Source organism: Ruditapes philippinarum, unplaced genomic scaffold (genome assembly GCF_026571515.1).
Source record: "Ruditapes philippinarum isolate M1 unplaced genomic scaffold, ASM2657151v2 ctg10661_1_1_1_1, whole genome shotgun sequence".
NCBI lineage: Eukaryota > Metazoa > Mollusca > Bivalvia > Venerida > Veneridae > Ruditapes > Ruditapes philippinarum.
This window is the reverse complement of record NW_026864135.1, coordinates 25,548-42,124: the sequence shown is the minus strand read 5'-3', so window position 1 is coordinate 42,124 and position 16,577 is coordinate 25,548. Positions and strand designations below refer to the sequence as shown.

The following is a 16,577-nucleotide window of genomic DNA, read 5'->3' as shown; positions in this document are numbered from 1 at the left end:
CCCGGACAAGATTTTTTTCTATAAGGGGAGATAATTCAAAAACCGGGCAAAATAGAGTTATGGTTATTTGACACTGCACCCCCCCTCAATGCCCTCTACCACTGTATGAAGTTTAATCAAATTATCTCCACGGGTTTACAAGTTATGCTCCGTAAAACACAACGGACAGACAGACAGACGGACGGACGGACGGACAGACGGACAAGGTGCCGACTGTATGCTCCCCCGAAATTTTTCGGGGAGCATAAAAAAGGAAAATTGTGTATTTGAAAATTGATAAAGTAAAATATTGTACACAGTGTTAGTTGACACAGAATTTCCAAGATACTTTGTTATTGTTTCGTCGTCCATTGTGATGGAAGTCTTTGTTTTGTTTGATTTTGTTTGTTTTGTTTGTTTTTTTCAAAAGAGAAAAAAATAATTATCTTATATAATTATACATGTTCAGTGGGGATTTATCCCAAGGTGACCATTGCTTACGTCTTGACCGCTTTGGAAACGTATTCCACAAACACAAGGCCTCGTCAGCGCCCGCCGAAGCTGAAATAAACTAAAACTATCACTAAATGGAATAAAAAACACATTTCAATTCTAAAACAAGAGTCGCCAAAAAACGGGGACAAACCTTACTTTTTAGTATCAAATGCAAAAACACAGATACAGGCCTTTACAACAATGCGCAGAGTTATGATATGTAACATATGTAGCAATGATTAGTTGACCTGTACGACGACGACGCAACGATCATAAAACTCGACTTTTTCTTTGAAACAGACGAACTTAAATTGACCAAGCATTATAAATTGTAACAAATGAGCCGCGTCACGACAAAACCAACATAATGGGTTTGCGACCAGCATGGATCCAGACCAGCCTGCGCATCCGCAAAGTCTGATCAGGATCAATGCTGTTCGCTTACAAACCCTATTACGAGTAGAGAAACTGATAGCGAACAGCATGGATCCTGATCAGACTGCGCGAATGTGCAGGCTGGTCTGGATCCATGCTGGTCGCAAACGCACTATGTTGTTTTTGTCGTGGCACGGCTCAAATGTATATTGAGCCGTACCTATGGTAGTTTCATCCGGACTAAGTGCTATGTGTAGCGGGCGTGCCATATGTTGACGGAGTTTAGCCACAGCTTCAAATTCGAACTTCTTCATGTTCCAGACAACCAGGTCGTTTCTATCGGGAGTCTGAGAGCTTAGGGCCGACACCAGTTCATTGTATTCTTCTGACCACAACAAACCACAAACCTGGTTAAAAAGACAAGTAGATATTACTGTCTTTTTCATCACTAATTTCACACGAACGGACTTTCCGAACATGTAAAGTTAGGAAGATAGGCAGCATTTGTTATTTCCAGCATTTTTGTATAATCTATGTTACGAAATAAACTAATTTAAGTATGAATTCATAGCCACAATAATAAGCTTAAAGTATAAAGATATAAGCTATCTTTTTATAATCAGTCTCTTTTACAGTGTGGCAATACCACGTGACTATGACGTCATTTTCGGCATCATTTCCAAGACAAATATTGCTCGATTCGGAAAAGAAAATAGCCGTAAATATTTTATTTCTGTACCAATTTCTTTGGGATATGCACCAGTCTACGGGGAAAAATATAAGCTTTCCACAGAATGTTGGATCTTTGTCAGTTTATAAGCCGTTTTATCAAACACTTTGCATAACCTTGGAAGTTGCTTGTATTAGAGCGGGCTTCAGTTGCAAGCTATTTCGTTTTCTGGCGTTATTTGGTCTATGCCATGATTAAAAAGTTAGGTTTACATCAACCGGAGGTACAGAAGGCACAATTCTACCTTAAAATGTTTATATGTTTATTATTTACGGCGTAAATCTTGCCTTTTTCTTCAATGTCAATTCTGGCACCAGTTCCAAGTCGAAAAAAAAGACTACAGTTTAAAGCAGATTTTATAATCCGTTGCAAATGCAAAGAAACATGCCTTCCGTTCTCTTTCTATAATTATGTTAACCATGAAACACATTTTATTTACTATACAATTTACATAAACACAAATGAATATTTAAATGATTTATACTTGCTGCGCTATAAATGATTTTAAAAGTCGTAAAATTGTTGTCTGTATTTGTAAAGAAATTGATTTGCTCTTTTCACGGTATCTATTAGTGCCATGTGTAGCAATACTAAACGTGGAATATTCAAAATAGAGAGAAAACAGAAACCCTAAATATCGCCCAAAACGGCAAAATTGAAAATGTTGCAGGCTCGGTTTGACTTAGCTAGCCTGGCCAATGAACGTGCACATTTAGGATCACTTCCATTTGTATGCTGTGAAAAGCGTTACGCCTCAACGCGGCAATTTTAAAGTCAAAGGTTATTCTTTTGTAAAGAGTTATTTCATATATATACTTGGTAAAGAACCTGTATGATAGATTCAGCTTTTTAACACAGTGGCACTCGTTGATAAAAAATATTTTTACATCCTGGTTTCATACCCACGGTAACCGTTTTTCGTGAACTGGATATAACTTCGTTCACTTAAGAACACTAAACACTATTTATTTTATTATTGAATTTATTTCTGTTGATAAACTGCATATCTGACAAATTAAGTTAATTATATCAGTCAACCCAGCTTTATCAGAGAGGTCACCAATACACATTGTAAAGAGAGGAAGGGGTTTGAAAACATTTAAATAGAGTAGAATGTTTTAACAATAATGTCTCTATCAACTGAATAAAAACGATAGGGCTATTTGGGACTATTTCTTATCGATGTGGTCATTGGCTGTAAATGCATGGATTATTGCACGCGGCATGACCTGCAGATGTCCTCAACAGGATTTTTGTAGCATTTTAAGATTTAAAAAAAAGGACCACATATTAAAATCTAAAATATGATAAACATAATGCATATGCCAAATAAGTGAATTATCTGATATGTAAATAAAGAAGTAAGTCATTTGACAGTTGATAGATAAAAATTGAATATACTCTTCAAATGTAATCGTAATTTTACTTAGCTTATGTTAGCTATCAATTATTCAATGGACGCATCAGTGTCATATGGACCCCAGTCATAGATCTTGCCGGTGTTGCTATTACAGATGTTAATGTAAATATTTATATAATTATTGATAATCATTGTTATTTCCGTCTTTTTGAATGTTTTGTTTCAAGAAATTTGACTGTGATCGATGGCTGTTGGTTTGTAAAATCATTTATCTGTTTACTATTTTCTACTTTGTTTACTCCACATGGCGTCCATTCTCGTTCTTTATTGGCGACTCATGGCTATTTTGGGCCTTTTTGATAAATAGAGAATCATAAGTAATGCAACTAAGTAACAATACTATCAGGTTTACACGGCAAAGTTCCAAGTTATATGTAATGATATTTAAAAATTTAAAATTGTTCTACACAAAGAACAAAATCTGACTGATGATGAAAGTGCTTATAGTTTAATAAGCATAAAATGTCAACGCCATGTTAATGCGCGTGACAATTAGATTCATGACTTTAATTCCGATACATGATACATGTGCATAGTACTTCAAATTGTGATTTCGTTTATCAAACTCTATAGAAATTTATTATACGGTAATTCCAGAAAAAATATATACCTTTTAAAAGTCTCTCTTTTGAGGACAGAAGAACCTATTCGTCACATTCACGAGTGTGACCAGTGTTTGTCAGTTACTCTTTACAAAAAATAGACTGAAAAATTACCTTAAGCTTTACAACACTCGCGTTAAAGTGTAACCCTTTACGTAGCATACAAAAGTTTGTTTTTTTATTTTAACTCTTTCTCTCACTGAGAACACATATATTTCTTATCAATTTCGCCAGTGTGAAATAGAATAAAACATATTTTACTACATAGGATAAGATGAGCAATACTTTAAACATCTTCAAAACGAAACCAAAATATTATTTTTCGATAGGAAGGACTAAATCTATGTGTTTTGACGTGCACTATTGCGATACAAGTAAGTGTCATTTACTTTAAGGAACAATCAGTTTTTTCACAATTTCCCTGTGAAAGATCAACAATGAAAAAACTAACTTGTAGAAAGAGATCGGTAGGCATGTTGCTTCGCATTTGCAACGGATTATAAAATCTGCTTTAAACTGTAGTCTTTTTTTTTCGACTTGGAACTGGTGCCAGAATTGACAATTGAAGAAAAATGTAAGATTTATGTCATTCATAATAAAAATATGAACATATTTAGGTAGAGTTTTGCCTTCCGTACTCCCGGTTGATGTAAACCTGACTTTTTAATCATGGCATAGACCAAATAACGTCAGAAAACGAAATAGCTTGCAACTGAAGCCCGCTATAATACAAGCAAATTCCAAGGTTATGCAAAGTGTTTGATAAAACGGCTTATAAACTGACAAAGATCCAACATTCTGTGGAAAGCTTATATTTTTCCCCGTAGACTGGTGCATATCCCAAAGAAATTGGTACAGAAATAAAATATTTACGGCTATTTTCTTTTCCGAATCGAGCAATATTTGTCTTGGAAATGATGCCGAAAATGACGTCATAGTCACGTGGTATTGCCACACTGTTTTACATTTTGAAATATCCTTAGCAACGGAAATACAATGTAACATCATTTTCGCGCATAAACGGAAAGACAGAAAATTAAGTCGATTAATATTAATATTAAGTAGTGATTTTCCATGTAAGATTTCAGATCCCACTGCGAGCATCATTTCACACAAGAGCTGTAAGAGCAGTCTGAGCTATCGCTTTACTAGCAAGAAACTTTCCTTCTATCATTTCTGGAATAAGTATAACAGTCAACTATCCTAAACACCTAATATTTAACCCTAAAAGGCTGTCAGAAATGTGCATCTATGTCTAAAATGTCTGCTTATTTCCAACCTGTAAATTAGTGGCGGTTTCTGCAAGTTGTTCCCCCGTATGTGCGTACCATAGCCGTATGTTACCATCATTTAACCCACCACCTGTCGCTATGACATTCTGTCTCCACGGACACCAAGACAATGCCTTCAACAATAAACATATTTAAAATAATTCCAACTAGAACTATTGCTGAACGTGATTAATACCCACACATATACAGCTTTGATTTCTTAAACAAGAGGTACCACAAAGATGGGCCTTACATGACCTTTTTGTTTTCAAACGATAGAAGCTTTGTTTGTTTAAGCTCTTTCAAAGGTCGATGTGAAATTTAAAATAACCATTGTTTGGGTTGGTCCTAAATGATTTTTGTCCAAGTTTAAATCAAATTCATCAATAAATACATGTACAAATGTAACAGGTTACTGCAAAGTTAATGAATAATCAAGATATAACCTTGATTGTCAAGGTCATTTAGAATCATAATTTTTCATTTCAGACAGTATGATGATGTTATTAATCATGTCGTTGTGTCCAAATTATAATCAAAAATTATTAAATTTCCACAAATGACGCTGAAAGTTCATTACAGCCAAGTTAAGCAAGCATTAAAAATGACGTTAGCATATAGATGTCATTCATGAATCATGTCTTATTTCTTCCGATATTCGCAAGTAGACTTCATGCAAAAATTCTGTTGTCAAATTTTGCCAATTTAATGAAATTTCAATCCATTTAATTTATTTTGGCCAAGGTTATTTAAAAGTGAAGGTCACAGTTGAATTCCGCCTCGTGATAGTTCTGTCTAAGGTGTTGTTAAGTATAAGTATGAAACAAAACGGCCAAACAAATTCTAATGCCAATCCATTTATCATTATTTTAAGATGTGAATATTTGAGATACGCACAACTGCGATGTGATAAATATTAATACTTTACTGTCCCTTTCTTAATCTATCATTATAAGAAACAGCAAGTTTTATATATAGACTAATAAGCAGAAATATTTATGAAAAACTTCTGTTCTTCATCTGAAACATATAAGATTGCACACAAAACACATTTATACCTTAACACACGCAGAATGGGCCTTAATAGTTTTACAGTTTGTCATCATTCGTAGATCCCAAATATTAACATGGCCGTCGTCACCTCCACTTGCCAAATATGACGTGCCAGATGAGACTGATAATCCGCATACGTCTTTCCGGTGATGTCCATCCATGCATTTTAACGCCGAACTATCTTTACATCTGTCATCATGAATCCGTATCTCGCCCCTCCGGTTTCCGCTGAAAAAACAACGCTAAAAACGTAGAAGTTACGTAATGGTGAGCGCCCATGTGAAAAGCGTTAACGTGAAAACGTTAATGTTCCGTAATGGTTGAGAAACTAGTATATACGAACAATATGAAAAGCGATAACGAACCAAAACATCGCTAAAACGTGCTATATTGTATAAAGGTTAACATATATGCAACGTGAAAATCGTGAAAGCACTATATCACTGTGAATAAACGTAGAAAATATTGTACAATACTCAAGTTATTAACTATTTGAAAAGCGATCATGGTTGACGTATATTCAACGTGAGAAAACATTCAACGTGAGAAAACGTAAACGCACAAAACAACGCTAAAACGTAAAAAATATTGTATGACGATTACGTATTAATAATGTAAAAATAGTTCAAGAAGTAAAACATTGTCAAACAACGCAAAAAAATCCGTGCGTCGTAAATACAAATGGACATTTACAAAATGCGACGTTGAAAAGCATTGCGATACCCTTAGATGATTTTGTATGATAGTAAACAAATACATATTGTTAAGAAGATTTCGAAAAACAAACGTTAAAGATAAAAAAACACGTGACAAAGATAAACGTACATGTAATTTACCAAATTACTTATGTCGCCAAATTGGGAATAATTGTTTTACAAAATCATCTGTTCAATAATTACATACCATTTTTAATTACATATTGTTTTTCAGCGGCACTGTGATACAAAGTATGATTTGAAAAAAAAGAAGACAAATGCGTTACAAGGGCACTGCACAAATACATTACTCAACAAACAAACAAAAAACACAGCATATAAGTTTGTTTTCTAAAACATACCTTATAATTCCGTAGTTTGTCCACTTGAGTGCTCCAACTGAACATTTTTGTCTAAGTGGAACAAATTTTCTCTGAGACTGCAACTTTTCAACGTCACAAATCTGTAAAATATTAAATTTTTTTAAGCATTATTACACTTTATCCGTCGGACTTTTCAGCTTTTGTTTTCTAAACAGACAAAGAGATTTGTACATTAAAAGACAGCATAAACATTGAACCATTTGAACTAAGATCTTTGATATCCATTCAAAAATTGTACCTAGGAATCTTCTGACTTTATGGAATACATTTACTTCCTCAGGATCCCACTTAAACTTTATAAACATTTAAATATAAACACGTGGGTGGAACTCCATAAATATGGATGGGGGCAACGGAAATTCACATATTCTTTTTACCGATGCTCATTTTTAAAATTCATATTGCCCGTAATAAAACTAATATCTGAAAACTACATGTACATGGCTAGCCGAGGATATAAAGAATTCTCTAGGCTCAAAATCGAATTTCGTTTTTTTTGGTCAGAAACTGCCACGAAATGTACACTGACCAATAAACATCATGTTATTTGAGACAGATCTTAGATAATTGTTTTTAACAACATTGAGGCCAGGACGAATCCTAATATGGTCGGGTTGCCACAATCGATGCAATCTCCTCTTCGATTTTGATCCGATGCTTTATGCCGTCCTTATCCGAAGTTTAATGGAAAGGGCCGAAAAGTTACGATTGTTTATTACTAAGGTTATTACCGTTATCTCTCCGTCGTTATCAGATATGGCCAATGCTTTGTCTCTTGGACTCCAGGCCAGTGCCGATATATAGTAATATGATTGTGGAAAATGTATTTCAATTCTCTGACAGTCTTTGGACTCGGCGTCCCATACATATGCTGACTGGAACAGTGCAACGGCAATTAAATTCTTATTGCTCCAATCTAGCAAATTTGTGTCTGGAATAAAAAAAGGTTATAAAAATACATAAATTAACCTTTGTGTTATATTTGACAATACTACATAGAGTTTTAAGGATACAAGCCCATTATATTTTTTGTCTTTTATGGTGGGACAATTAATTATATTAAGGAGATATTAGATATCTTATGTTTGATCTCATACATGTGACATTCATTTGTGATATTTAAAATCAAAAATACGTTTAATATTTTGAATAGTCTTTGTTTTGGTTGGTTTTATGGCGCAACAACATAATTAAGGTCATATGGCGCAGAAATACGAAAGCTTCGGGTTCTCAAGCTAAAAGCAACACCAGAGGGACAAAAACACCTCACCTGCTGGAGCAAAGAGATGCATAGACTCATGTAATTCGAACCTAATCACGAAGGAATAACTGGTGGCTGCAATTCTGATGCCTCAAACCTTAAAGGTAACCGTTCAGTCAGAAGAGACATTGAAAAGTCTTTACATTGTTATATATCTTACCATAAAACATAAGCATTTCTGAAGAAAGTCCTATGAAAAGACACCCTGGATTGCACAATAGTTTACCAGAGAAGTACGTGGGAATCATTCATAAACAGGGATCTTTTTGTTTTGTTTTGGGTTTTACGTCACACCGACACATGCAGTATAGGTCATTTCGCGACGTTCCAGCTTTACTGGTGGAGGAAGACCTAAGGTGCCTTTTCGTGCATTATTTCAGGCACGAACCGGCACCTGATTTGAACCACAGAGGTTCCTTAAGCTAGCTGGATAGCTTCCAAAGTCCCTGTCGGGATTCGAACCCACAGCGATGAGGGGCAAGTGGTTTGCAAGTCAACAACCTTAACCACTCAGCCTCGGACGCCCCTAAACAGGGAATTAAAAACACATTTCATAGCACATATACATACAGATATACAAAATATACTTGGTTACTGGTCTTACAAAAATCGTCTCTAAGTCCTGGCATGTCCATGATGCAATCTGGTGATGTCGGAATACTTCGGATTTTGTCAGTTGTTGGAGAACTGTACCCTTCATCTGGTCTTGTAGGAAATAGTTGAGTCAATCGCTTTTTGAAAGGACCTGCAGAGGACAAATGTCAAATATCTTAAGTGCTAGACTTTGGTGGTTCAGAGGAGAAAAAAATCAATTTTACTATATACAACATATGAAGAAAATCCCTGACCCCCGACGTAGGACCAATTTGACCACAGACCAAATGAACAATTTTGTACAGGCCCGCTGCAAAATGTTCAACGTAGGATATATCAAAGCTCTAGTACTGAGAAGTATTTTCTTTCGTTTACCACGGAAACAATAGTTCTGCTTTGAATGTTCTTTTTAACAATAATGAAAAAAGTTTGTCCGATAATCATTCTTATAATCTTTGAAGTCATTCATCAATGGTTTAGTAGCAGGTGTTCTTCAAAATATTGCGAACAGACGGACGCCGCAAAGTGAGTGATCACAATAGCTTATCTTGAACACTTTGTGCTCAGGGGAGTTAATAAAAGTATAGAGAAATAGACATACAGTTGTCTTTAATCTACAGTTACAAGTACACATGAACAGTTATCTTGTTTTCCTCGTGCATAATATGCAGTTACTTTATGTAACAGTTATTATACTCAGATAATTGTTCAAATGACTATGGGCGGTTTTTTTCGTGTATAAATAAAACATGGCATTGTGTATACACAAATGTACTGTGTTTTACATTTTTTCACTATTCACAGTCATTGTTTGTGCGTATTTGTATACTAGAAATACTGCAAAATAGTAATTTACAATGCTTGATCAACGAAATAATCTTAAAGTACTGCAACAAATATTTTGTATATCTATAAATACAAAGCAGTATTATATACATGTAAATAGTTAATATGTAAAACACAAGGTAATGTATACTAAAACCGGTAATTTCTAGGAAAAAATTGTCAAAAAAATAACAGCAAAAACATTCGACAAACACTTATTTTGTCCTTATCATTCATCGACAAAAATTAATAAAAAAGTACAATGGAAAAATCATACTTGCGAATGGTTTACTGCATATCGGCAAAACATTTCCATCCTCCACATGCGTTGTTTCTGACAAAAGTCGAGCGTACGATTTTGTAACTGGGCTCTTGAACTGACCAAGTTCATTCTCTGCACAGTCCGGTAAACGCAGCATAAGTCTCGCGTGTGACGTTTCAACATCCAAGTTCGGCCGGAAAGGTATGAATCTATCAAACGCCGTCCGATGAAACCTTGTGTACTTCCGTTCAGCCATATTGGTATATACTAATTGTAAATAATCTTTCACACCTTTTTTAAATGGATTATTCAACAGTACGCCACGATTGTACATGAATAGCCAGGTGTACACAGAGCCACGGTTTGCACGGGGTTTTCGTGGCTATACTTCGGACACTACAGTTACATGTACAACCTACATGTATTTTCTTTTGGATCACGAGGATTGTGTTCATAAATTTCATCATTAGAGGGTGAACGGACATTTGGTCCGCAGAAGAACTCAAGCTAACTTTGCCCTGCATAATCGGGCTGATGATAATGCACAAACAAGTTTCATAAGCACAATTCTTGCATAATAAAACATGTCTGACTCGTTATTTCGCGTTTTGTTATTGAAAACAATTCCTTGATGCTTTTTACGTGCTAGTGCAATGTTATGTTTACAAATATGTTTTGAAAAGAGACTCATTAAGTTTCGGAAAATTTTTCGTTAGTTTCCGTAATTTATTACGATGTACATAACTTTTAAATTTAAGGATATGAAATTGTCCCATACTTGACTTAATACTAACGTCCCGATGAACCGCCTACGTGGTCGAGGGTAATAGTCGATGACGTCTAATCCAGTTACCTCTCAGGCGTGTGTTCGATCCCTTTGGTATTTTAGCGCGGAGGAAGGAAGTCTAGTACTGGTGTAACTCTGCAGGAACGATGATTAGGAAACTATCCGCCTATATGACTGAAATACTGTTGGGAAAAGGCATAAAATGAAACAAACAAACAAACAGTCGCGACGTTGCAGGTTCAAATCCTCAACATATATTTTTTTCTAATTTCTTTCATTATTTTTTTTATTATATTCAGTATTAGTGGATAAATATATTCTTTGATTCATTGTGCCTTTTTTTATAAAAAAAATCAACATAACTTTAAAATAAAGATGTATATGAATATTTTCATGATTTCAATCTGTAGAGTCGTACAATGGGTGATTGGCGTGCACAAAAACCACTTACCCGCTTTCCAGGGGATGGTGTATTAAACATATTGTTTAGGAAATGGGTTCTGAATAGTTAATTTCTGATTTAAAATAATAAATAAGGGTATATTTTTAAGATAAATATAGTATTATCTGTGACAAGTATGAGAGAAGTAACATATTTTAGCTAATAGCACGTCCAACTATTTTTTAAGCATTTTCATGAGTTCGTACGCCCCATTCCCACCCACTCTAGGTATACACTCTCAATCCAAATAGGTACTAAATGGTGAAGTCCAAAATTCTCCTCGGAGCATCCTATATATCATGCCTGGTGTTGGGGTCACACCCAAATTTATGACATAGATATGGATTCTATTGAAGCCCAAAGGTGCCAATTTTTATTGACTGCATGTTTCAATAAACAAAAATTCTTACGCAGTGATATTGTTTTATTTTTTCTTCTATTTGAATAAAAAAACAACATCGAAACATTTCTAACCAAAAATGCAAAAAATTCCAGTACATTTTTCTTTTTCCTCGATTGTGAGAAAGGCATCGACACACAAATTCATCTGTTTGCTAACGTTGTCAATTAACTGAATATTAATATGATAATCCCCCTGAAAAATATATAGAAAAATGGACTATACATGTATTAATTTGTTTATTGCATTTGTGATTGAAAAAAATATAAATTACTGACGTGTTTTGCTTTATATTTGGTTATCGATAAATTTTGTAATGATATTCGTACTCAATCTCGTAGTTTCAAGTACAGAAAAGTTGAGGTTACCCATATAATATATACGGGAAATCATCGGGCCTCCGTTGCCGGAAGACCCGGATCACTGATTTTAAAAAATACCAGATCTTTCCATGTATATTTGGTTCTTCTTTCACATGAGAAATTTACCCAATCTTACTCACAGTTTTCTACCGGTATATTATTTCGATATTTTAACATCCTTACTGCTGTAGATTCGAATCCCGACATGGAATTTGGATTCTTTTATGTGAGGAAACAAACAGCCAGCTAACGGAACGTGTTTCTATACTCAGGTGCTTCTCAGGTGCCCGTTCGTGCCTGAAATAATGTACGGAAGGGCATTTGCTGTCTTCCTCCACTAGAAAACCTGAGTAGTCGCCATGACCTATATTGTGTGGTGAAACGTAAAAATCAAACAAACAAATATCCTTACTGCAGCAAAGTGTGAAAGTGCTGATGGTATTTCCGGAAGATGGATAGACTGGTGGTCAATCTTGAGGGTCTGTGCAGGTTGAGGGCATCGGGATGCATCTATACCACTGTTGGCAAGGATGGTCTTGAGCTGTGTAGCAATACCGGAAGTGACACCCAGCCAATTTTCGTTAATCATCTGATCAACTAGGGTACATAAGTCTGGATATGAGCTGAAACAGTAAGACACTGTGTTTAAAGAATGCAATTTGCGAACTTGCGAGTGAATTAGCGATGTTTTATTATTGTTAAACAAAACAGTTTTTTGTCCTTGATATTACTAGTCAGTGCTCAACCTGACAACTTAAAAAACTGAATACGAAAGTCATCCAGATAATCGCGACAAGACATCCAACTTCCCTTAACCAAAGTCTGTCCCCAACTAACATTAACACATCCCAATTTCACATGCCCAACCTCACACACACGCATTCAAACATGCCCCCGCCTCACACACACGCAGGCAAACATGCCCCCGCCTCACACACACTCAGGTACACATGCCCCGCCTCACATACACGCAGGCAAACAGGCATCGCCTCGCCTCACACACACACGCAGGCAAACATGTCCCACCTCATAAACACTCAGGCAAGCACACTTTAAATTAACCCGTAATGGTTGATTTACCAAGATCCAATGTGGGTTATGCACGGTACTGGGATATCTACAGGCTTACCTCACACCACGCAAACATGCCCCTGCCTCACACACAGGCAAACATGCCCCGCCTCACATAAACGCACGTGAACATGTCCGCCTCACACACAGGCAAACATGCCCCGCCTCACATACACGCCAAGTAAACATGCCTCGCCTCGCCTCACACACACACGCAGGCAAACATGTCCGCCTCATATACACTCAGGCAAACACACTTTAAATTAACCCGTAATGGTTGATTTAACCAAGATCCAATGTGGCTTATGCACGGTATTGGATATCTACAGGCCTACCTCACACCAACGCAAACATGCCCCCGCCTCACACACAGGCAAACATGCCCCGCCTCACATACACGCAGGTAAACATGCCTCGCCTCGCCTCACACACACACACGCAGGCAAACATGTCCCGCCTCATATACATTCAGGCAAACACACTTTAAATTAACCCGTAATGGTTGATTTACCAAGATCCAATGTGGCTTATGCACGGTATTGGGATATCTACAAGAAATGTTTTCCTCTTGACTGACAGGTTAAGAGTTGAACTTCCAAGAGGGGCGGTACTGTTGGCTGCCATTGTCATCACCAAATCACCTGGTATAACAACAGGGTCCGGCCCTATCTCCACATTGCTTACTTTCAGGATAGCGTCTGGCGGGGCTGGAAAAGATATTAACATGACTGTATTCAAAACATTGCAAAATAGAATTATCACTAAATGTGATACCCTCGCAACAAGACTGTTTCGGAAATGAGGAAGTTACTTGTAACAAAGAACTGAAATAGAGTTAGGGATGTGGGCAATTAAAGATAATTGTGGTTATTGTATGTTGCATTTTCTTTAAATGTGGTTGACCATTTATGAAATTTAATTGAATTACTCCAATGTAAGAAGTCCATAAAGAGTTACGCTTCTTGATCACTGCACTTCCTCTAATTGTGCTTGACCATTGTATGAAATTGCATTGAATTCTAAACATAAGTTTTTAAGCTGTGCACCGGACAAGGAAAAAGAACAAAGGGCAATAAATCTACAAGTACTGAAGATTGAGTTATGGTAATTGTACACTGCACTTCCTCTCATTGCCCTTGATCATTGAATGAAGTTGTATTTAATTCCAACAATTAGATTTCAAGTTATACACTAGACAAAACAGTAACAAAGGGCAATAACTTTAATTTGTCCAAAAAGAGTTATGGTACTTGTGCACTGCACTTCATCTCACTGCCCTTGACCATTGTATGAAGTTTCATTGAATTTCAAACACTAATTTTCAAGTAATGCACTAGACAATAAAATGTAACAAAAGGCAAAACTCTTAAATGAGTCAAGAAAGAGTTATGGTTTCTGTGCACTTTCTGTGCACTGCGCTTTCTCTCAAAATACTTGACCTTTGTATGAAATTGTATTGAATACCAACTTGTAGTTTTCAAGTTATACTCTGGACAAGAAAAAGGCAATGGAAAAGTAACAAAGGGCAATAACTCTATAATTACTCTGGACAGAGTTAAGGTTCTTAAGCACTGCACTTCCTCTTACTGTGCTTGACTATTGTATGAAGTTGTTTTGAAATCCAAGCAGTATTTTTCAAGTAATGCTCCGGACAAGGAAAAGTATCAAAGGACAATAACTCTGTAATTAGTCAAGATATAGTTATGGTTTTTATATACTGCACTTCTTCTTAATTAGCTTGATGATTGTATGAAGTTGTATTGAATTCCAACGAATAATTTTCAAGTTATGCTCCAGACAATGAAAAGAAACAAAGGGCAATAACTCTTTAATTAGTCAAGATGAGGTTATGATTCTTGTGTACTGCATTTGTTCTCAATGTGATTGACCATTGTATGTAGTTATATTGAATTCCAACCATAACTCTTGAATTTATGGTACGGACAAAAGAAAGCTATGGAAAAGTAACAAAGGGCAATAACTCTGTAATTACTTTAGATAGAGTTATGTTTTTTGTGCACTGTATTTCCCCTTATTGTGTTTGACCATTGTATGAAGTTGATTTGAATTCTCAAGATATGCTCCAGAAAAGGGAAAGTAACGAAGGACAATAACTCTGTAATCAATCAAGATAGAGTTATGTTTCTTGTGCACTGCACTTCCTCTCATTGTGCTTGATCATTATAAGAAGTATTATTGAATTCCAATCATTAGTCTTCAAGTTATGCTCCGCAAAAGGAAAATGCAACGGACTGCTTGACCGACCGACCACCCGAACGACCAACCACCGAGTGACTCCTATACCACCGAGTGACTCCTATATATCCCCCCAACTTCGTTTCAGGGGTATAATTATGCTCTTCATTTTGACAATGATATTTATCGTATGTTGGGTAATAGCTATTTTTATATTACTTAAATTAGTACTATTATATACATGTATAAAATTAAAGTGTGCCATGACCGGTAATATACATGTAGTTATCTATAGTGTTTTAATTATTTTGGCAGATTCCAATTCATATCGACTTTATTCATTTTGTAGAGTAAGACCTTTACTGCTCTCTCCTCCCCCCCCCCCCCCCCCCCCCCCCCCCCCCCCCAATAAAAAAAAAAAAAAAAAAAAAAAAAGAATTACAAAAATGATATTTATGTACTCAAATCACGCTAAATAACATTTCTTGAAGTTTAAGCATGAATTTCTGTTTAAATTCTTTATATTTTGGGTTTGAGGTATAAAGGTTGAACAAAATTTAGAATAGAATCACCAAATATTTTTAAAACAAGTCACATGACTTGAACAAACCCTTGAAGTTACAATAACAGATATTGTGGATATTGTATGATTGAAACAAGTCTAAGTCATTCTATTTGACATGTTCTTTTAGGAAATCATTATTTCATTCTTTATATGGAGAAAAGTTTTGTTCCTTTGACTGTCTAATATATTCATTTTTAAGGCATTTGCGGAATAATGAATGAAAAAATCAAAACAAAGAAATGAAAATTTTGCCTGTGTCTCCCTTTAACAGGACATGTATTTTGTTGCAAAAAATTATGACCTTAGGATCATCGTCATAATTATGAATCATGGCTTAAGTCGAACCAACGACAATAAATGAGAATTTTCGAGTGATCAACATGACTTGTTAAATTGAAAATAGAAGTCTTCAAGTAGGCCTTAATCATTTTGTTGTACAAGCTTTAGCAAGTCAACATATTCAAACTCATTACCAATGTGTTAGAGCTAATAGTTATTTTGCCTACTTCACGTGAATTAGTTTATACATATTATTAAGAATGTTTAAATTAGAATCTTACCACAATTCGTCCATGTAAACTTGGCACTTGCGGCTAGGAAATGGAAAGAAAGAATTATTCCGATGAATATTTTAATCATGATGCCGGCTGTTCGTGTCACTGTGCCAAGTGTTCACTTTGAAAGGAACTTACGACTGCACTGCTTTATCAAATCAAGGTCATTGCCCTGACCTAAAGATAAGACATCATGTTGGAACATACGTTAACATACATGCACTATAGTTTATAATTCGTCGTATGACGATGAAT

General features: G+C 35.7%; 2 protein-coding genes across 2 annotated transcripts; both read right to left on the bottom strand.

Annotated features, from left to right (window-relative positions):
* Nucleotides 1–364: 364 nt before the first annotated feature.
* LOC132724528 (cell division cycle protein 20 homolog) lies at nt 365–10,319 on the bottom strand. Its single transcript, XM_060709395.1, has 8 exons — nt 9,961–10,319; nt 8,869–9,009; nt 7,735–7,934; nt 6,983–7,083; nt 5,931–6,153; nt 4,881–5,006; nt 1,070–1,256; nt 365–540 (listed from the first exon to the last, which is right to left on the bottom strand). Exons 1-8 carry the CDS (start codon nt 10,277–10,279, stop codon nt 422–424), a joined length of 1,416 nt encoding a protein of 471 aa, XP_060565378.1. The 5' UTR covers nt 10,280–10,319; the 3' UTR covers nt 365–421.
* Nucleotides 10,320–11,577: 1,258 nt separating this feature from the next.
* On the bottom strand, nt 11,578–16,489 carry LOC132724529 (uncharacterized). Its single transcript, XM_060709396.1, has 4 exons — nt 16,329–16,489; nt 13,519–13,714; nt 12,349–12,559; nt 11,578–11,769 (listed from the first exon to the last, which is right to left on the bottom strand). The coding sequence occupies exons 1-4, from the start codon at nt 16,405–16,407 to the stop codon at nt 11,644–11,646; spliced, it is 612 nt and encodes a 203-aa protein (XP_060565379.1). The 5' UTR covers nt 16,408–16,489; the 3' UTR covers nt 11,578–11,643.
* Nucleotides 16,490–16,577: the final 88 nt, after the last annotated feature.